The sequence below is a fragment of the Serinus canaria genome, chromosome 2 (assembly GCF_022539315.1).
Source record: "Serinus canaria isolate serCan28SL12 chromosome 2, serCan2020, whole genome shotgun sequence".
NCBI lineage: Eukaryota > Metazoa > Chordata > Aves > Passeriformes > Fringillidae > Serinus > Serinus canaria.
The window spans coordinates 118,493,571-118,511,216 of NC_066315.1; the positions used below are offsets into that span (position 1 = coordinate 118,493,571).

General features: G+C 37.7%; 1 protein-coding gene across 4 annotated transcripts in view; it reads left to right on the top strand.

The window, feature by feature from the left end:
- The window catches only part of SULF1 (sulfatase 1), a 119,763-nt gene extending 104,925 nt beyond the window's left edge, over positions 1-14,838 (top strand). For all 4 annotated transcript variants that reach the window (XM_030235402.2, XM_050970758.1, XM_018910954.3 and 1 more), the window contains 10 exons: positions 179-395; positions 3,807-4,053; positions 5,744-5,840; positions 5,928-6,022; positions 6,431-6,496; positions 6,987-7,159; positions 8,150-8,292; positions 8,397-8,520; positions 9,414-9,447; positions 14,664-14,838. In XM_030235402.2, coding sequence (XP_030091262.1) covers positions 179-395; positions 3,807-4,053; positions 5,744-5,840; positions 5,928-6,022; positions 6,431-6,496; positions 6,987-7,159; positions 8,150-8,292; positions 8,397-8,520; positions 9,414-9,447; positions 14,664-14,694 — 1,227 coding nt within the window. In that variant the 3' untranslated portion in view covers positions 14,695-14,838. The remainder of the gene's footprint in view (positions 1-178; positions 396-3,806; positions 4,054-5,743; positions 5,841-5,927; positions 6,023-6,430; positions 6,497-6,986; positions 7,160-8,149; positions 8,293-8,396; positions 8,521-9,413; positions 9,448-14,663) is intronic.
- Positions 14,839-17,646: the final 2,808 nt, after the last annotated feature.

The window sequence follows — 17,646 nt, forward strand, 5'->3', positions numbered from 1 at the left end:
AGAAAGACATTGTGGAGAATGTGAATTTTTGCCCTAAAATATTTCCCTTCTCAGTTTGCTATTAAAGGGACTGCTTAAATTCAAAAATAAATTTACCTGTCCCCTTTTACTGTCTACCTGGAAGCAACAGGGGTTTGGAAGGCTGCTGGGAAATCACCTTCATGTCTCTCTCTCACAGAAGTGGCAGTGCACAGAGGATGCTTCTGGCAAGCTTCGAATTCACAAGTGCAAGGTGTCGAGCGACATCCTCGCTATCAGAAAGAGAACGCGCAGCCTCCACTCCCGGGGCTACGGTGGCAAAGACAAAGACTGCAACTGTGGAGACACTGATTACAGGAACAGCAGGACCCAAAGGAAAAATCAAAGACAGTTCCTGAGAAACCCTAATGTGCAAAGTAAGTGTTACTTGATCTCTTGGACTCTGAGGCAGAGAGCAGGGGGAAATGGCTAGCAGAGCATTTTTCTACCAGTGAGCTCTTGTTTTCACCTTTGTGTCTAGTGAAGATGTCCAGAGTTGGTAGTCAGGTTCTGCATAATTGCCTCAGTAATAAGTACCTAAATTGGGCCTAAAGCTGGAGAGGGACTTTTTACAAGGGCATTTAGTGGTAGGACAAGGGGAAATCGCTTTAAACTTGGACAGAGTAGGTTTGGGTTAAATATTAGGAAGAAAATCAGTACTGTGAGGGTTGTCCAGAGAAGGGGGTGCCCCATCCATGGATGTGTTCAAGGCCAGGTTGGGTGGAGCTTTGAGCAACCTGTTCTAGCGGCAAGTGTTCCTTCCCATGGCAGGGGTGCTGGAACTGGGTATTCTTTTAGGTCTTTCCAACCCATCCGTTCTGTGATTCTAACAGCAGCAAGAACAACCCGTCCGTTCTGTGATTTTAACAGCAGCAAGAACAATTTATCCCTTGGATCAGGGCGAGGAGCAGCCTTTAGGCTGCGGGGCGGCGCTGGTGGCGGTGATGCTCTGGTGCCACCTCCCGCGCAGCTCACGCACGACAGCCCGGTGGCCTCCGCGGTGATTCGGGGCTGCTACCTGCCAAGGTGGCCGTGGCAAGCGTTTTATTGCATGGCTAAGGCTGAACTCATTCGCTGTTTGGTGATGCCCCGCACACATCTGCTCCCCGAGGCGCGGCGGGGCTGCCTTCGGACCGAAACTCTGCCCAGCTCTCGCTGTATTTCTCCCTGCCCTGCGCGTCCCGTAGCGGGATCCCCGCGGGGATATGAGCGAGATCACAGTGTCCTCTAGTGGAACGTGGGCAGAAGGGATTGTACAAGCGGGTTTTAGGACTGAAGCACTTGGGTTTGTTTCTGCTAATAATTTCTACAAAAGAAGCCTGTTTGAAGAGGCTGTTGTTTTAAATGGAGCACGATTTTTCTTCTCTCTCTTCCCAGCAATGCAAATGAATTTCTGTAGCTGAAGCAATAGAAGCAGATTTTAGAATTTGTTGAAGAGCAGGCTGTGTTCTTCTGCTTTTCAACAGGAGAGTACAAGACTGGGGAATAAAATAAAGATGGGTCTTCAAAGCAAGATGTTAGTGAAGTTGTATGAGAAACACAAAAGTTAGAAGGTGCTTCACAGATGTCTATGAACTTAGAAAATAATGTCAGTATCATTCCAAATATTTCCTGATTTAAAGCCCCCCACACTGTGGATGTGAACGAGAATCCCTGATATTCTTTGTACATTCAACCACAATATTGTCTGTCTTTAGTTGTCTCATTGTTTGGCCTAAATACTGTCTTAATCTAATTTCTTCCATTTGTTTAGAATGACCTGAGGAACCTCACATTGTGTACAGGCAGAGCTCTGCTGAAAAGTGTTCATGCCACAGGCTGCCAGGGTGATTCTCAAACTGGGGAATATTCCCTCAAGTGATATTTTTGTGGGAAGATACCTTCTGTGTACCTTGGAAAGAGGTGCTGCCAAGTCACCAGCAAGGGCTGAAAGGGGAGTGTGACTGGAGCAAGTTACCTGGGGAGAGAAAGTAGGGGAAGGATGGAAAATATCTGAAGGAGGCATTGGAAAAGTTGTTTTGTTATGCTTTAATTCTTTGCAATGTTCTTACATCTCTTCCCTTCTCTGCCTCCTCCAAATCAGCCTTAACACTCCTCTGAGTAGAGCAGAGAAAGACTCATAAAGATGAAATCTTTTGAAGGGAATTACTAATTCAGGCTTGTCTTCAGATGACACATGCATGAGATGCCTTTATATTCCACCCTTTAAGCCACTTGTTTACTAATCAGTATGATCAGAGGCTGTCAAATGCAAGAAATTGTCCCATCGGACCCTATGAATCTTTATACATAATTTTATTAAAGAGTACTATGGTTACAGACCAGAACGATGCTTTGAAACTAGTTTTTCTGTTGATGAAGATGAATGTCCTCATTGCCTTGACTGAGACTTTTTCACCTGACAGCAGGTGATTGCTGGAATGGTTTAGAACAGGGTGGTTTGAATGAAAAGGTTAATGAGGATCACTATCTTCTCCTTTAAAAGATTCTTGCAGGAAAGATTCAGCCTGAGTCTCTCAAAGACACTAGCATAAAAACTTCACAAGAACTGATGCTGCCTACCAAAGACAGTACTTTCTTACAGCTGTTGTTTTCTGCTGGATAAATTATTTTTAGGTGACATGGGTGTGCTCAGCATAAATGCAACAAATGGAAATGCCCTGCAACTGACTTTTTACAAGCTTAATTTTGTATGTCTAGAGCTCTGTGTGTGTGGTTTTGCAAGGCATCATTGCTAGACAGAGCATGCTTTGGTGTGGTATTGACTGTCAGTTTTATCATCTTGGTTTGGGTCAAGTGCTTTTAGCAAAAGAAGGAAAAAGTGTAAGTAAGGTCTTTCAGATGGAGACCAAGCAGAGGTTCTTTTGTATGTGAAATTAAAGACCTCTCAAAAGAGTTAATTGTCTTAGTTAATCTTACTCATACACACAGTAACTAAGCTTCTAAGCTCAGAGCTTTCAAGGGGTAAAAGTGGCATAATTAATCTCAGTGTATCTCTGCCATGCAGCAACTCTTTGGTGGTCTATGGCTAGCACACATACATACAGATGACGTATATGTCGAAGTACATGTACGTATATGTCGAAGTATATGCACATATATACATATAGATACATACAGATACTGATGTCTGATGGGTTCTTACCCTCTAAATTCTTACCTTTAAAATGGAAAAGGTGTCAACCTTTTCAAAATTAATTTTCTACTCTAAAGTATGCATTAATATGTCACATGCCAATTTACAGATGGTGGCCTTGTTTCACAGTACTGAATGATTTCATTTTCTAAAGTGGTTTCTAATCCTGTGTTCTCTAATTTTTTTAGTGTCTCTTTCTAGATATCTGATTTCAGAGATACTGTTTTTTATTTGAAGATTTAGATGCTAACTGTGGCATAAGGTCAGACTAACATGAAATCCAGACCTCGAAGCAACCAAAATTTCATGCTACTCATGGAAGTGTGGGGCACAATGTATCAAAAAAACATTAAATAAGTTTCTGTAAAGTCACAGAAAAAAATCAACTGGTATTATTGAACTGCATTCTTCTCTTTGGAATAGGTTTTGTGTTCATGGCACGGGTCATGTATATATACATATACCTACATATACACATACACATACACATACATATACATATACATATACATATACATATACACATACACATACACATACATATACATATACATATACATATACATATACATATACATATACATATACATATACATATACATATACATATACATATACATATATTTGACTGTGAATGTTTCTTCTGGTTCAGAATACAAGCCTCGATTTGTTCACACTCGCCAAACCCGGTCCTTGTCTGTGGAATTTGAAGGTGAGATCTATGACATAAATCTGGAAGAAGAAGAGCTGCAGGTGTTGAAGACCAGAAGTATCACCAAACGTCACAATGCTGGAAATGAGGAGGAAGGAGAGGAAACTGCTCGTGCTGCTCGTGACACTATGGTTGCTGATGGCACTGATGCTTTGGGTCAACCCAGCTCTGTCAGAGTGACACACAAGTATGATTGCTTTCTCTGTATGGTATTTCTGTTTCTGAAAATCAAATCTTCATTTTCTTGCTGTACTCTTTCTCCCTCTGTACAATATTTAGGAATTTGAAACTGACATCATAGATTTTAGATACACCTGAGTTGCATTTTTTAGGAAGTGGAATAATTTATATTTAGTACCTGTATTTTAATTGGAGACCTCTGGTTTAGGTTTTATTTCTAGACAAGAGCAGGCATCTCCAGAGGGAAATTTATCCCTTGTATCAAAATATAAATCTTATGATGGATTAATCACCCTGTTAAGCTGATGCTGCTGCTGTTTTTTATAAAGTTGAGACTAGCAGTTTAGCATAGAGGCCTACATCTGAGATGACTGAAGTCCCACTCCACATGGGGACAGATTAGATCAGCTACATCATGTTTCTTAATGCTTAGTTTTTTGCAGCTGTTAGCACTAGCTAAGAGACATTAGACCTGTTTATTCAAGATACACTAAATCTGAATGAAAAGGCAAATATCTCAAAGTAATTTTTAATTTTAAAAAGTTACTATGATTTCTTTCAAAATCCAGGAATATGTAGGCAAAAAAAAAAAAAAAACTTTGTTGAATCTCTTTTATTATATGTAAAATGTAAATGGAGTTTATATCTTTTCTTCTTTTTTTTTTTTTAGGAGAACACAAAGGTTAGTTTTGAATAGGAGAAATTATTCTTTCTTACGCTGATAACTTCCAGCCATGGAATTATTAAAGCTTTAAATAGTTTTCCAGAAAAAAGTACGATTTCTCCATAAAGTGTTTTGACCTTTACAGAACAGCATTACTTTCAGAATTCTTTGAGTGAAGAAAAAACAGAATAGGATAACATTGGAAGAGATAAGCATCTACATCTTTTTTCTGTTCTTTTCTCAAAAATTAAAAGAACTTGTGATGAAGGAGAACCCAAACAAAAGTTTTGTCTATAAAATTATATTTCTCTAATTATGAATTTCTGTTTGTCAGCATAGTGACTTTGAAAGCCCAGCCTGCACTCTGCTGGATTTTCTGTCTCAGTCCGCTGCCTCGGTCTTTCTTGTGCTTTTTTTTTTTCCTCTTGCTAGAGCTGTTTTTTCAAACACAGTTGTGAATATTTTTGTCATTGTGCTGTTCTTTAACCCAAGTTCTCTGTAGACTTTTTGTTTAATGATGTGCTGGAACTCTTTCCTCTAACTTTGGGTCTTCTTGGTCTTTATTGATTACATTGATCTTCAGCCCTCTGACTGTATGTTCTCTTCCTGAGTGTTTTGCATGCTGGAAGATGAGAAGATGAGCCACATTCATGTGGCAAGAAGAACATATTTCTCAGCAGCTGGTGGTTAAATAAACAATGGCACATTTGATTAACAAGGGGCTTTAAACTCTGAGCAGATTTTTACTTCAGTTTCAATTTCATTTCTGATTGAATAATAATGTATTGAATTTTTTGTTAGGCAGGGACAGGCCATCTGTTATGGATGACAAGTTTTCCAGAGAAAACAGATAAAAGCAATTGTTACTATTAAGTCAACAGAGGAAGACCTTTTAGAGTTTTTATCTGTTTACTAACAATATAAAAAAAATCATTAGAAATGTTGGAAGAAAGAGAAAAAATGGAAAAAAATGGGTGGGTAACTGGGAAACAAGTGACCTTCATTTTCCTATTTCTTAAACTCACATCTACAGATGTTTCATTCTTCCAAATGACACTATTCACTGTGAGAGGGAGCTGTACCAGTCTGCCAGAGCCTGGAAGGATCACAAGGCTTACATTGATAAGGAGGTAAGAGGTATTTTAAAATCTCAGTGCAGTCTTTACACTGATAGCTTTTCAAAGAATAATTCTGACTCAGAAGTATTCTCTTTGCAGATTGAAGCTCTCCAAGACAAAATTAAGAATTTGAGGGAGGTTAGAGGCCACCTAAAAAGAAGAAAACCAGATGAATGCGATTGTAGTAAACAGAGGTAAGAGAGGTGGCACTAAATACCTAATGCTACTCCGATTTCTAAGGCTTATGCATTTTCCAGGGATTTTGAGATTGAAAATAAAAAACCAAAGCTTTATTGATATTTATAACCTTTGTAGGCCTCTTTTTTAGTTAGATATGAGTAGAAGCTACTGTGAACCACAAGAAGATAAACTTTAACATTTTAAGATTACATATGTTTGTATTCTTCTAAAATGTTTGAATCCAGCTGTAGTTCTGCTATAACCTAGCATAGGATCACACAGATAGAACTTCCTCAAATTAAGTTAAAATCTTAAGTCTGTATAGTTCCTTAAGAAAATGTCAGCCATGGTATATTTCTGTTTTGGTTTTGTGTTGAAAATAGTGTAATTAATTAATAATTCCTAATTTTTTTTCCCTGTAGCTATTACAGCAAAGAAAAAGGGGTAAAGGCCCAAGACAAACTCAAGAGCCATCTTCATCCCTTCAAGTAAGGCTGTTATTAACCTCTCACTCTCACAGTTGACTTTTTGGTAACTAGATAAATGTAGTTTTGGGCATTTGAGGAGTTTTTTGGTTTGGGTTTTGTTGTATTTTTTGTGGAGAGAGGTGAAGGGAAGAAAAGGTCACATGTAGCAAGCTATCACAAGAAACTTTCAGTAGTTTTGGTCCAACTTGTGAAAGTTTATGGATAACATTTCTTCAACCTATGGATAGAAAAAGGATGAAAATAGTATTATCAGAAACTGGTCAATGTTTTTTTAAGAAGATCCAGTAAAACCTAAATGCAGCAGTGCATCCTTTCTCATGCATGCTGAAGGGAACACCTTATCTTAACAGCTGGGGAAGCTGAGCTAGAAGGTCCTGTTCTCATCCTTTCACCCTTATAAAATCCAGAAAGATGTAAAAACTGCTAGTGCTGTTGTTAACCAAACAGAGACTGTTCTTAGTCAGCCATGCCCAACTTCCTCCCTGAACAGAGAAGCAGCACAGGAGGTGGATGGCAAACTGCAGCTGTTCAAAGAGAACCGGAGAAGGAAGAAGGAGCGGAAGGGAAAAAGGCGCCAGAAGAAGGGAGATGAGTGTAGCCTTCCCGGGCTGACGTGTTTCACCCATGACAACAACCACTGGCAAACAGCACCATTCTGGAACTGTGAGTCTTGTGTCAAAATGCAGATGTGATATAGGTTATCCTCTGCTGTATCACTGGTTTTTCACTTCATGCAATCAGAGCATTATTATGACCTTTAATGTTGTCAAAAACTTCAGCACATAAAAGGTCTACTTTAACATTTTTATTTCAAAGTATATAATAAACAACATATTGTGAACAAAATGCAGATACTATCCCTTATGACTTCTTCCTATTATTCCACTTTTTATATGCTAAAATATTTTTAAAATCACAACTGCTAGCAGTTGTGTATATGAACAAAATATTAGAGGTAAAGGATATTTTAAGTCTCTTTAAGATTCAGGGTATATAGATTACTATCCCATTGAGACATACTTAAACTTTTCTTAGGATTCAGCATTAAAAACCAGTATTTTTCTCACTTGTGAGGGTGGAGAAAGAAAAGTGACTGAAAACTTTATATGCAGAAATTTCAAGGTCAGGTGGTGATTAAGTTACAACTTATTTGACCACAAACTGAAAATTTTCTAAGAACAACTTTTCATTTGGAGAAAGAAATTGTCTCCTAGTGATAATCTGTTTTGATTGTACTAGGACTTCTGCTATGTACTTTACATTTAAAAATATTCCAAAAGTAATCAAATGCATGATTTTTGTTTTAAAGACAACAATTACATTAGTTAATTTCTTTTTAACTGCGGAGCAACAAAAAGTTATGAAAAGAGTTCTCATATTGCTGTGCATTCTGGCAATGCTTCAGCAACAGTCATGGGGTAAAAAAATGTCCTTTTGACAAAGTTCACAATCTAAAGAGGGGCTACTGTATTGTAATACAATTTCTATTTTTATAAAGTCTGTTCACAGCTAGTCACAGTACCCAAATCTAAATAAATGTAAATAAAAACCTATGGCAAAGCTAGTATTTTATAACTGTGATTTAAGGTACTAGTAGAAGAAACAAACATATTATTTTGACTGGAAACTAATAACTTTTTTTTATAATTACAGTGGGCTCTTTCTGTGCTTGCACAAGCTCCAACAACAACACTTACTGGTGTTTGCGAACAGTTAATGACACCCACAATTTTCTGTTTTGTGAGTTTGCAACTGGCTTCTTGGAATATTTTGATATGAACACTGATCCCTATCAGGTAAACCCCTTTCCCTGTTACAAAATGTCATTCACCAGACTCCTCCAGGGTTTCCTCAATTTTTGTTAACAAGCATCATTTCCCTCGGTTCCTCTCTTTCTCAGCTGACCAATACAGTTCACACAGTGGAAAGAGGCATTTTGAATCAATTACACGTCCAGCTTATGGAACTGAGAAGTTGTCAAGGTTACAAGCAGTGTAATCCAAGGCCAAAGGGACTTGAAACAGGTACAAGATAAATAGTAGTGTTTATTTCCATTTTATTAACATTGTTTTCATCTATTTAAGTTCTAATGGTATCCATGAAGTGTCACTCTCCTAAGTATTGCTCTGAACAATTTGGAATTATCCATACACACCAATCATGCACATCTGCATGACCAGGAGGCTTCTTTGCAAGTCTGCACAGGTTATTCTTGACAGCTGTTGATGGAAAAACCCATCACTTTACAGAAATGCTGCAGAAGGGATGTCATTATTGGAGCTAATCAGTAACAGCTGCATGCAGATCTTCACAGCCATCACTCTTTTCTCTCTTGCAGGGTTTATTTCATTAGTTTTTGCCTCCCAGTATCAGGTGAGGCATTAAATCCTGTGTTTATTTCAAATGCTGTTTGCCTGTGTCAACAACTTCAGGTTCCTTACCACAACTGAGACTAAACGTTGCAACCTTCTAATCACCAGTAACCTCCTTCATTTTTGAAAAAAGCAACATTCCTTTACAAGAGTCTCTGAGTAAAACAAAGTTATTTTTACTTCAAGTCTCTGGGATTCATTGCACTCAACTTTGGTTGATTGAACATTGTGATTTATTATTTTTTCACAGGAATGCTCCATTCTACATAATTTGTTGTATTGCCTCTTTGTATCTCTTTCTACATCTACCAATGTTTCTCTTTTTTCTAATTGTTTTGGGGTTTTATTATTTTTGAAAACCTGTGGGCTTTCAGTTCTTTTATGTAAAACTTCCAGGAAATCTTTGTTGGACTGCAGCTCTGTCTTTATTTAACACAGTACATTTCTTTTTAGGAATTAGATGCTGTGCATGGAAAACTACATTTTGAATGGTTTTACAAGTTCTAAACACTAACAAAAGTTACTCTTGTATTTTCCTATATCAGGAAATAAAGATGGAGGAAGCTATGATCCACACAGGTATCCACACTTTTTTATTCTCCTCAGCAGCTTCTTTCCAAATAATTGCATGACTCCAGTCCATTTCAACTAATGTCTGTATCCTGCCATGTTGCACACAACGTAGCTTTTGATGCATGCATTTTCTAACTACCCTACACTGAACTTGGCCATTGTTTTTTAGATCTACCATTCTGCATTTAACGTAGCTCATTGTCATAGCAAGACTTCATACAGCTCGTATTTCATGCCTGTACTCCTTAGATGTTTGCCCAAGGAAAATTACACAGGAAGAATCACCTCTTTTGGGTTGCTCTTGTGTTATCGTGTTGATTTTGGATGGGTTGGAGGTGTTTTTCTGGTTTTATTTAGTAGGTCTTCACAGCTGCTTTTTGAATGTAAACTAAGTATGCTTAAAAGGCTTTCTGAAGTACAAAGAACCTAGTCAAACCTATGGAAGCAAAGCAAAATCTTCTCACTGGCTTTTGGAAATGTTGGCAGATACCACTTTAAGCAAAAGCAGTGCTCAGTATGAGCAGCCTGTGCTCTGAAGCCAGCAGGAGAGTGTTCAATTTAAGTGTGGCAGAAAGATGAAGCTCCTTTGAGCTGGGACCAGATCAGACAAGCATGAAATAAAATTTCCTTAAAAGGTTGTATTATTTGAACTGAGGAAAGGCACCAGGTGACGTGTTTTAAACCTAACACTTGAACCTGAGGAATACATGACAGACATCACTTTGAAAGTATATTTTTTCTGTTTAAAAGTATACTTATTGTACCTACATGTTCATCATTCAGAGCCCTGTGTCTCCTGGTGGAGAAACCAGACAAACATATAGCAAAAACCTGAAGAGACTGAAAAAACTGCAGGTCTTAAGAGTGCTGCACTTGCTGTTCACTGAGCAGTACTTGTTCTCAGGGTGAAAAACAGATTAACATCTGTGGAGTGTCATATTTAGACTGGACTCCTTTTCACAGTTTATCAGTTTTATACATTTTCACCTCTGTACACTTTGGAGGAGCAGCTGCTGATATACATTGCTTACTTGAAAAGTAAACAAGGGAGTCCAAGGAGTATACAAGTCTACATAAAACCTTTTTCACAGAGTCTTCTGAAAAGAACCTTTTCATTAGTTTCCAGGAGTCAGAGAAAAATTAAGCTAATGTATTTCAATTTTAAGCAGCTACATTTGATCTCAATCAATTTAAGCAGCTACATTTTCTTTTGCAGCCAATTTTGTATTTCCTGATTTTGGGATCTAGGAAAATGATAAGCTTTTGTTTGGCTTGTATCCCACTGTTTGTATTGCTCATTACAGCCTGCTGGGAGCTGGTTGCTACAATGATAGAAAGCAATCCCTGTAATTATGCTTTTAAGTCTTTCATTAGAAGGAGTCCTTGTAAGTAAGCATTCCTCATTTTAACTACAGGTCTAACAGAAATGGCATTTTTGAATTGTAGGATTATATGAAATAGTAGAGTGCACAGGATTAATTTTTAAATTATATCTTCCTACACTGTTTAGCAACAAAAACATTTTAACTTCTGATAGCAAAGAACATACAATAAACATTTTAGTACTGTGAGCAGTATAGTATAACATAAGCAATATTGTTCTGTGTTGTGACATTGCAGACACCCAGTTTCTCAATTTACACACTCAGCATTTTGGTTCAAGCCCCATCTTGGTGGAATGCTTTTTTTCCTTAAACAAAACAAAACCAACCAACCAAAACAGAACAAAAATTAACAAATCCCATTTATCAGGAATCATTACAATGATTTAATAGTGGATCCTTTTGTTGCTGCCTGCAGAGAACAGATGGAATGACAATGGAAAGTCATCTAAACTGCTCCTTAGGCTTCCTTCAGGTCATGTAGCTTCTCACTTAGACCTGTTTCCAGTTCAAAATGCCCTGAGTTAGTGAAGCACTGCCTGTGCTGCAGTAAGGCACTGGGCCAACAGGCCCATGTGGAAATAGCCAGAATGATGCTGTTTGCTTTGCACAAAGGGACAGAGAGCTTCAGCAGGGAAGACCTGGTGCCACCTCTGCCCTGGGATGGACAGAGTGTGGCTCTGCAGACAAGACTGATAACAGGATGTGTGAACTGCACATTCCTCTCTTCTCTCTTACTTGTCTGAAGTTTTTCAAAGCCACCAAGGATAAGATTTTGCCCACCTTCTCTAATCTCAAAGGAGACATATTCAAATCTCTTATTAGTTTAGAGATAAAACAGGCACAGATGGCATTACAGAGGGTGCCAGGATAGGATAAATGGAGAGTAAAGCTTAACTAAAGCTTGATGTACAAATGAAGAAACAAACAGCAAAACAGAAAAAAAAAAAAAAAAAAAAAGAGCAAGTTTTGCTTTCAACAGCTAGCAACATTTTTTTTCTCTTTTGGGTGTATGTCAGAGCTGAGAAATTCCAAAATATTGATCAAGGAAACTTACTGCCATGCTGTTTCTCAAATGCAACTCATCTGCACTTTCCCATTTCATACTTATTTGTAACAAAATTTCTTACAGGGGAAAAACCTCTTCTTTCCTCTCCTCTTCCCTCTGTTTGCTTTAATTTCAGTGGGAGACTTTTCATGCTTACTGCAAGTTGTGGAATTAAACTGTGAAGTAATTTGCTCAGTCAACCAAAATAGCTCTAGGACCTTAAGACTTTGCTCCCCTGTTTGTTTAACATATATGAATATAAGTTATCTCTGTCTTCAAACAAGCTATTTTCCTCTGTGTGACACAAAGATCATGGAACAGTGCCTTCCCAGCTGTGAAACTTCTCTGAGACTGCAGAAACAGTGCCATATTTAGAGAGCAAAAAATAGCTCCAGAATGAAGGACCATGTAGCTCTGACTCAGACTTTCAACTATTTTGTAGGAACACTGCAAATCCTTTGCTGATCTTACTCCTGTGCAGCACAGCCCCATTGCCCTGCTGCTGAGCCTCCTCAGAAATCCTATTCCTCTTTACTGGTCCCCAGATTTCCCCACTGCCCAGCCTTCCACCCAGCTCAAGCCTCTGTTCCCCTGCTGGGGATGGGGAACAGAGGCTCTCCTGGGCCCAAATGCACCTTTATGGCTTCTGCTTTGCCCCCCAGTCCCCTGGTCTGTCCCCAAACCTGTTACCAGTCAAACAGCACCACTCCTGTTCCAGTTCCTGCCCTAACATAACAACCCACGTGACTGTCCCTGCAACAGTTTGTTTTCCTATACAGGCTCTGACTTGGCAAAGAAAAGAAAAGCCAAAACCCTACCAATACAAATAATAACAGAAAAATTTAAATATTGTTGCATCTGCAGTGTGGTTAATATCTTCGAGGCTTTAGTGACTAAATTCCTTGCAAAAGCAGCCCCCTGCCGTGATGTTTTCTAGGGCCCCTTATAGCTCTAAGCACTGGAAGAGTAAATCTTCTTTCTTGAAATCTCTGTGGTATTTAATTATCTTTTGTTTCAGGAAACAAATTATCCATAATGTGACTTACAAAGATGGCTCTCATGTGGCCATGCCATGATTTCATTTCTCTTGTCTGCTTCAGGAAAAAAAGAAGATGCCCTGTCATAGCTGTTCTACCAAATCCAAAAAGCTTTTGTTTCTTCCTGGATCAGGAAGACTGTCAAACGTTTGCAAAAAAAAATTCTAGAATTTGATATTTAAAAAATAAAATATTTAAATTTTATGTTGCAAAATATTTCCAATTAAGAGCAAAGACTCAGGTGTTTTCAAATATGGAAAGTGGTCTCCTTTGGTGGGAGCAGAGTAAGGCCCCACATTGTAAGAAAATATCAAGGTTTTTTTCTGACCATAATAGTATATTTCTGACTTTCAAATATTGGAGAAATTCTTTTACTGCGAAATCCCAAGCTAGTAAGAAGCAAAGATTGTAATCTATGACAGACAAAAGGTACATCTTCTGTTCTACTTAAATAAAGAAAATGGGCAGCTTAAAATACAAACAGATTAATGGAGATGCCAAGAACCATCTTTGGGGATGCAGGGCTCAATGTAGGTGAGGATTGGAGCTCAGTTCACATGGTTGGAATGTAGCCACTTGAACTTCTAAAGCAATTGCTACTAGCCTACCTGCCTGTACAATTTTCATGAAGAGAATAAATCACTAGCAGTGAGTTAATTACTAAAGATTGCCTGCAATATCATTTGTAAGGGCAAAATCATCACTTCCCCTGACAAATGTTTGCATTGCTTGATTTGTCTTTCCTTGTAGACCATCTTGTTGATAAAACCTTTCCAGTGAATTGAGTCTGCCCAGTGAATTAAATAAATTGGTGCAGTTCAGTGTTACTTTTCAGTATAAAATGGGCTTCATGCCACAGGTGATAGAATCTGAGTCACTATAGTTACTGTAGCAAATTTTTTAAAATATTTCAGAAATGGGTTTCTTTTGTGTCTTTGCATTTTCTGGCTGTGATCAATAAAAAATGCAGCTCTGTTGTTACTTATAGACCCATATCTATACCCTTTATTCAGACATTATTTGAAGAGGGTGGTAGATACTTTCTTTGAAAGCTTTTTTAAAAAAACCCAAAACCTTAAGAAGATTCTCTTTTTATGTTTTAACGCTATTTTACAAAGTGGTGCAGTCCTATAAATTAATTCACACCAATTTTTTACAGCTTTCATTTCCCCTAATTGTTCTATGTAAACTAAAATGAATGTTTATGAAATACATTAAAACCCCCTTTGGCTATCATTTACTAAATAAAATCTGATTAGTTTGTAGACCATATTTTTAAACTATCCAGAAACAAAATTCATGTGGGCATTGAAGTTCAGGTCACCAATGGCTTTTTTTAGTCCCCTTTTTTATACTTAACCATTGTTTGGTTATTGAATGTTTTGCTGGAGTGCTCAAGAAAGGCAAATGGATTATTTGTGTATTGAAACATTTTTTTCTCCCTTGAAATATCAGAGGAAGGTCTCTGAATGTCATCACAAAGCCCCATTAGACCAGATTTTGCTCTTCTTTTACTCAGCCCAGGGATGTAGCAGGAGACAGGGAGTTCTTGCTGTGTGTTTAGCAGGGGCTGTGAACATAGCCAAGGCCAGAACTGTTCATCTGCTGACAGAAGAGGTGGAGTGTCTTACACTTTGAGCTACCTGCTTTATGAACTGTGGTGCTTTCAGGCCAATTGAACTAGAAACACGCATGGAAGCTTTGCTCGCACCTTTAATAGTGTTCACCAGTAGGCTTTATTCTTTCTTTCAACAGAGGACAATTATGGGATGGATGGGAAGGCTAAGCTGCCCATTTTCACTGGCGACATTGACTGGCAAGGACTGGAAGACTTGTACAGTGTGAATGAAAGTGTATATGAATACAGACACAACTTTAGACTTAGTCTGGCTGACTGGACTAATTACTTGAAGGATGTAGATAGAATGTTTGCACTGCTGAACAGTTACTACCAGCAAAATAAACCAGACAAGGATAACACTGGTCAAAGCAACGGGGATGAATCATCCACGCCGTTCACCTTGGTGGAAATGAATTCTGCTGAGGAGTCCAGCGGCCTGACTGCAGAAGAGTTGCAGCTTATTGTGCCCACAGACTTTGCAGCCCTTGCTTTGAGCACAGTGAATTTAAGTCAGGAGAGGAAACTTGAATTAAACAATGATATTCCCGAGAAAAGTAGTTTGAATGATGCACACTGGAGAAATAGTCATCCAGCTGAAAAATGGATGGAGGATAAAGAGTCCGACAGTTTTGATATGGATTTCAGTGGAAACGGTTTGATAGAGTTGGAGTCCCGGCATAGCTTCATGCTACAGCCCATCAGCATTCCTCAAAAAGACACTCATCAGGATAGTGACACTGTGGAAGATATATTTGAAGACCAAATGTATCTTCCCATGAGGTCTGATGAACCCTTCGTTCGTCAGACAGTAAACATATCCATTAGGGATTCACCTGTCAGTACCCAGGAAGAAGGAACTTTCTTAAAAAAAGCCAAACAGAGTCTTGCAGGAGAAAGTTCACAAATCCTAAATGCAGAAGGCAGTGCCTCAGCTCCACTCTCCTTGGATTAGATCAAGTTGTAAACCATTAAATAAGTTCTCCTTTTTCTTACTAGCAAACTAATAAAGGTAATCAAGACAACTGACATTCCATGTTTATTGTAGATACATTTTTGCAGCTAAATTGAGCCCAGTTCAGTATTTGTCTCTGTGCATTTTTTTTTTTTTTTATTCACATGCACATGCTTTCACTTTTCCACACTGGGAAGCAAGATTTCCAGTGTTCCATTAAAGGAAACAGTGTTAACTTTCAAATGCAGTAGCACATTCTCTGAAAGCTAAAAATTATTTCTTCAAAAAGGATGTCCAAGTCACTCTATTTCCAAATGATCCCACCATGACTGAGTGTTTCAGTTCACCCAGTATGCCTGCATAATGTCTTTTTTATCAATTATTTTAACCACTGGCAATTCTGAATGCCATGCTTTCAAGTAAAATGCACTTTTAAAATCTGTATGCCATACCATTTATGCATCTAATACCTTACAGGTTCTTAGCTTGCTCGTTGTCTTCTGAAATTGTGAAACCAATAAACAGACTGACTTGCAAAGGTAAACACCATGGATTGTGGAAACAGACTCTTCAAATATTATCTTAGCAAAAATATTGCATGTTTTTGTTGCTTTATTAAATTTACTCTCAGAAAGGTATGGCTAATGATTGTTAACTGTAGAAAGATTTGTTTAAATTGGATTGTTTCCCTATATGTTGGTATTGTCAGTATTAAAATTCCATTAATTTTCTGACTTTTTTTTTTTTTTTTCTGATACTGGTAGAAAGGTTTACATCAGGATATAAATGTTTTTGTTGCCCCACCTGATTTTTATTATTCTGAGGAATATCTTGAAAGCATTATTATCATTTTGAGTCTTAAATGCTTTTTCTGTTTGGAACAGGCATTAAAGGGAATGATAAAATCATGTTAGGTTTCCATTATTTTAGACACAAAAGGCACATGACAGTAAAAAATAATAGTTTAATTATAATTTTTGTTGTTTTATTCTAAATTTTTTCTTGAACTTTACCAAACATTAAATTGTATGAAGTATAACACAAAAATGACTTTGAAAATCTGTATTAGTCAAAACTTAATATTTTCCCTTGCTTTTTTTATTAATTTCTAAATAATTATCACAACAGCAACAGAAGAAAATTACCTCAAACAGATGTAATTCCACGGTGTCCAACTCACGGGTGTGTTTCCTACCTGTTACATGTTATTTAGTGTAGTGAATATTTTTTGGCTATTGCAGGCACTGCAGGTTAAACTTACATTCATTACATTGTATTTTAAGTTGAAACTTTTTTAAAAAGGAGATTCTTTTAGTAGGATTTTAATAATTTTAAGAAGCAGTCTTTTTGATGGACTCTGTAAATATGTTAAAATTACTAGTTCTTTATCTGATGTATGTGTCATGGGCTGATTGATAGAAACACATATTTATGGTCATGAATGATGCTATTTGTACATAGGTTTTAAGTTACTAGGATACAAACTGTGTTTTTAAATCTTGTATAATATTTCTGTGATACTTTTATAGTACAATTCTGGCTTCGGGAAAGTCTAGAAGCAATATTTCTTGAAATAAAAAGTGTTTTACTTTACCTGCTCCAGAGAAGTTCACATGATCCAGTTTTCCTCCTGAATAAGGTTTATTTCAAAAATATGCCAACAGTTTCAGTTTTAAGCATCCATCCACATTAAAAGTGACAGGTAACAAAATAACACACAACAGTCTTTTAGGGATAAATTATTCCTGGAGATGTGAGTAATGTATATATGTTTTTGTTTAAGACATGCTGTGATTTTCATTTTTTTTTAATTCCAAATTCATCCGGTCCTTTCTTCCTTGAACTCCATGCACCGAACTGCACAACCAGCAGTTCCCAGAAATAATGAGATGTTTCATGGAGCCATGTCTTGCTTTGCTGCTTTCTCTCCTCCCTGCACAGCTCTCCCTGTGACAGCACAGCACTGCAGACCAGACATGGCAGTGCTTACCAAGAGTGAACCGCTAGTCAGGACTTGTGTCTCCTTGTAGAAGAGTCAGCACGAAAAGGAACTTAGCTTTCAAGGTAAACTCTCTCTCACATGAACTGTATGCTTGTTTGATGGCCTGTGAATAAGAGTACTTTCATACCTAAACAGCCTCTGAATCTGTGCTTCTTGAGCTCTT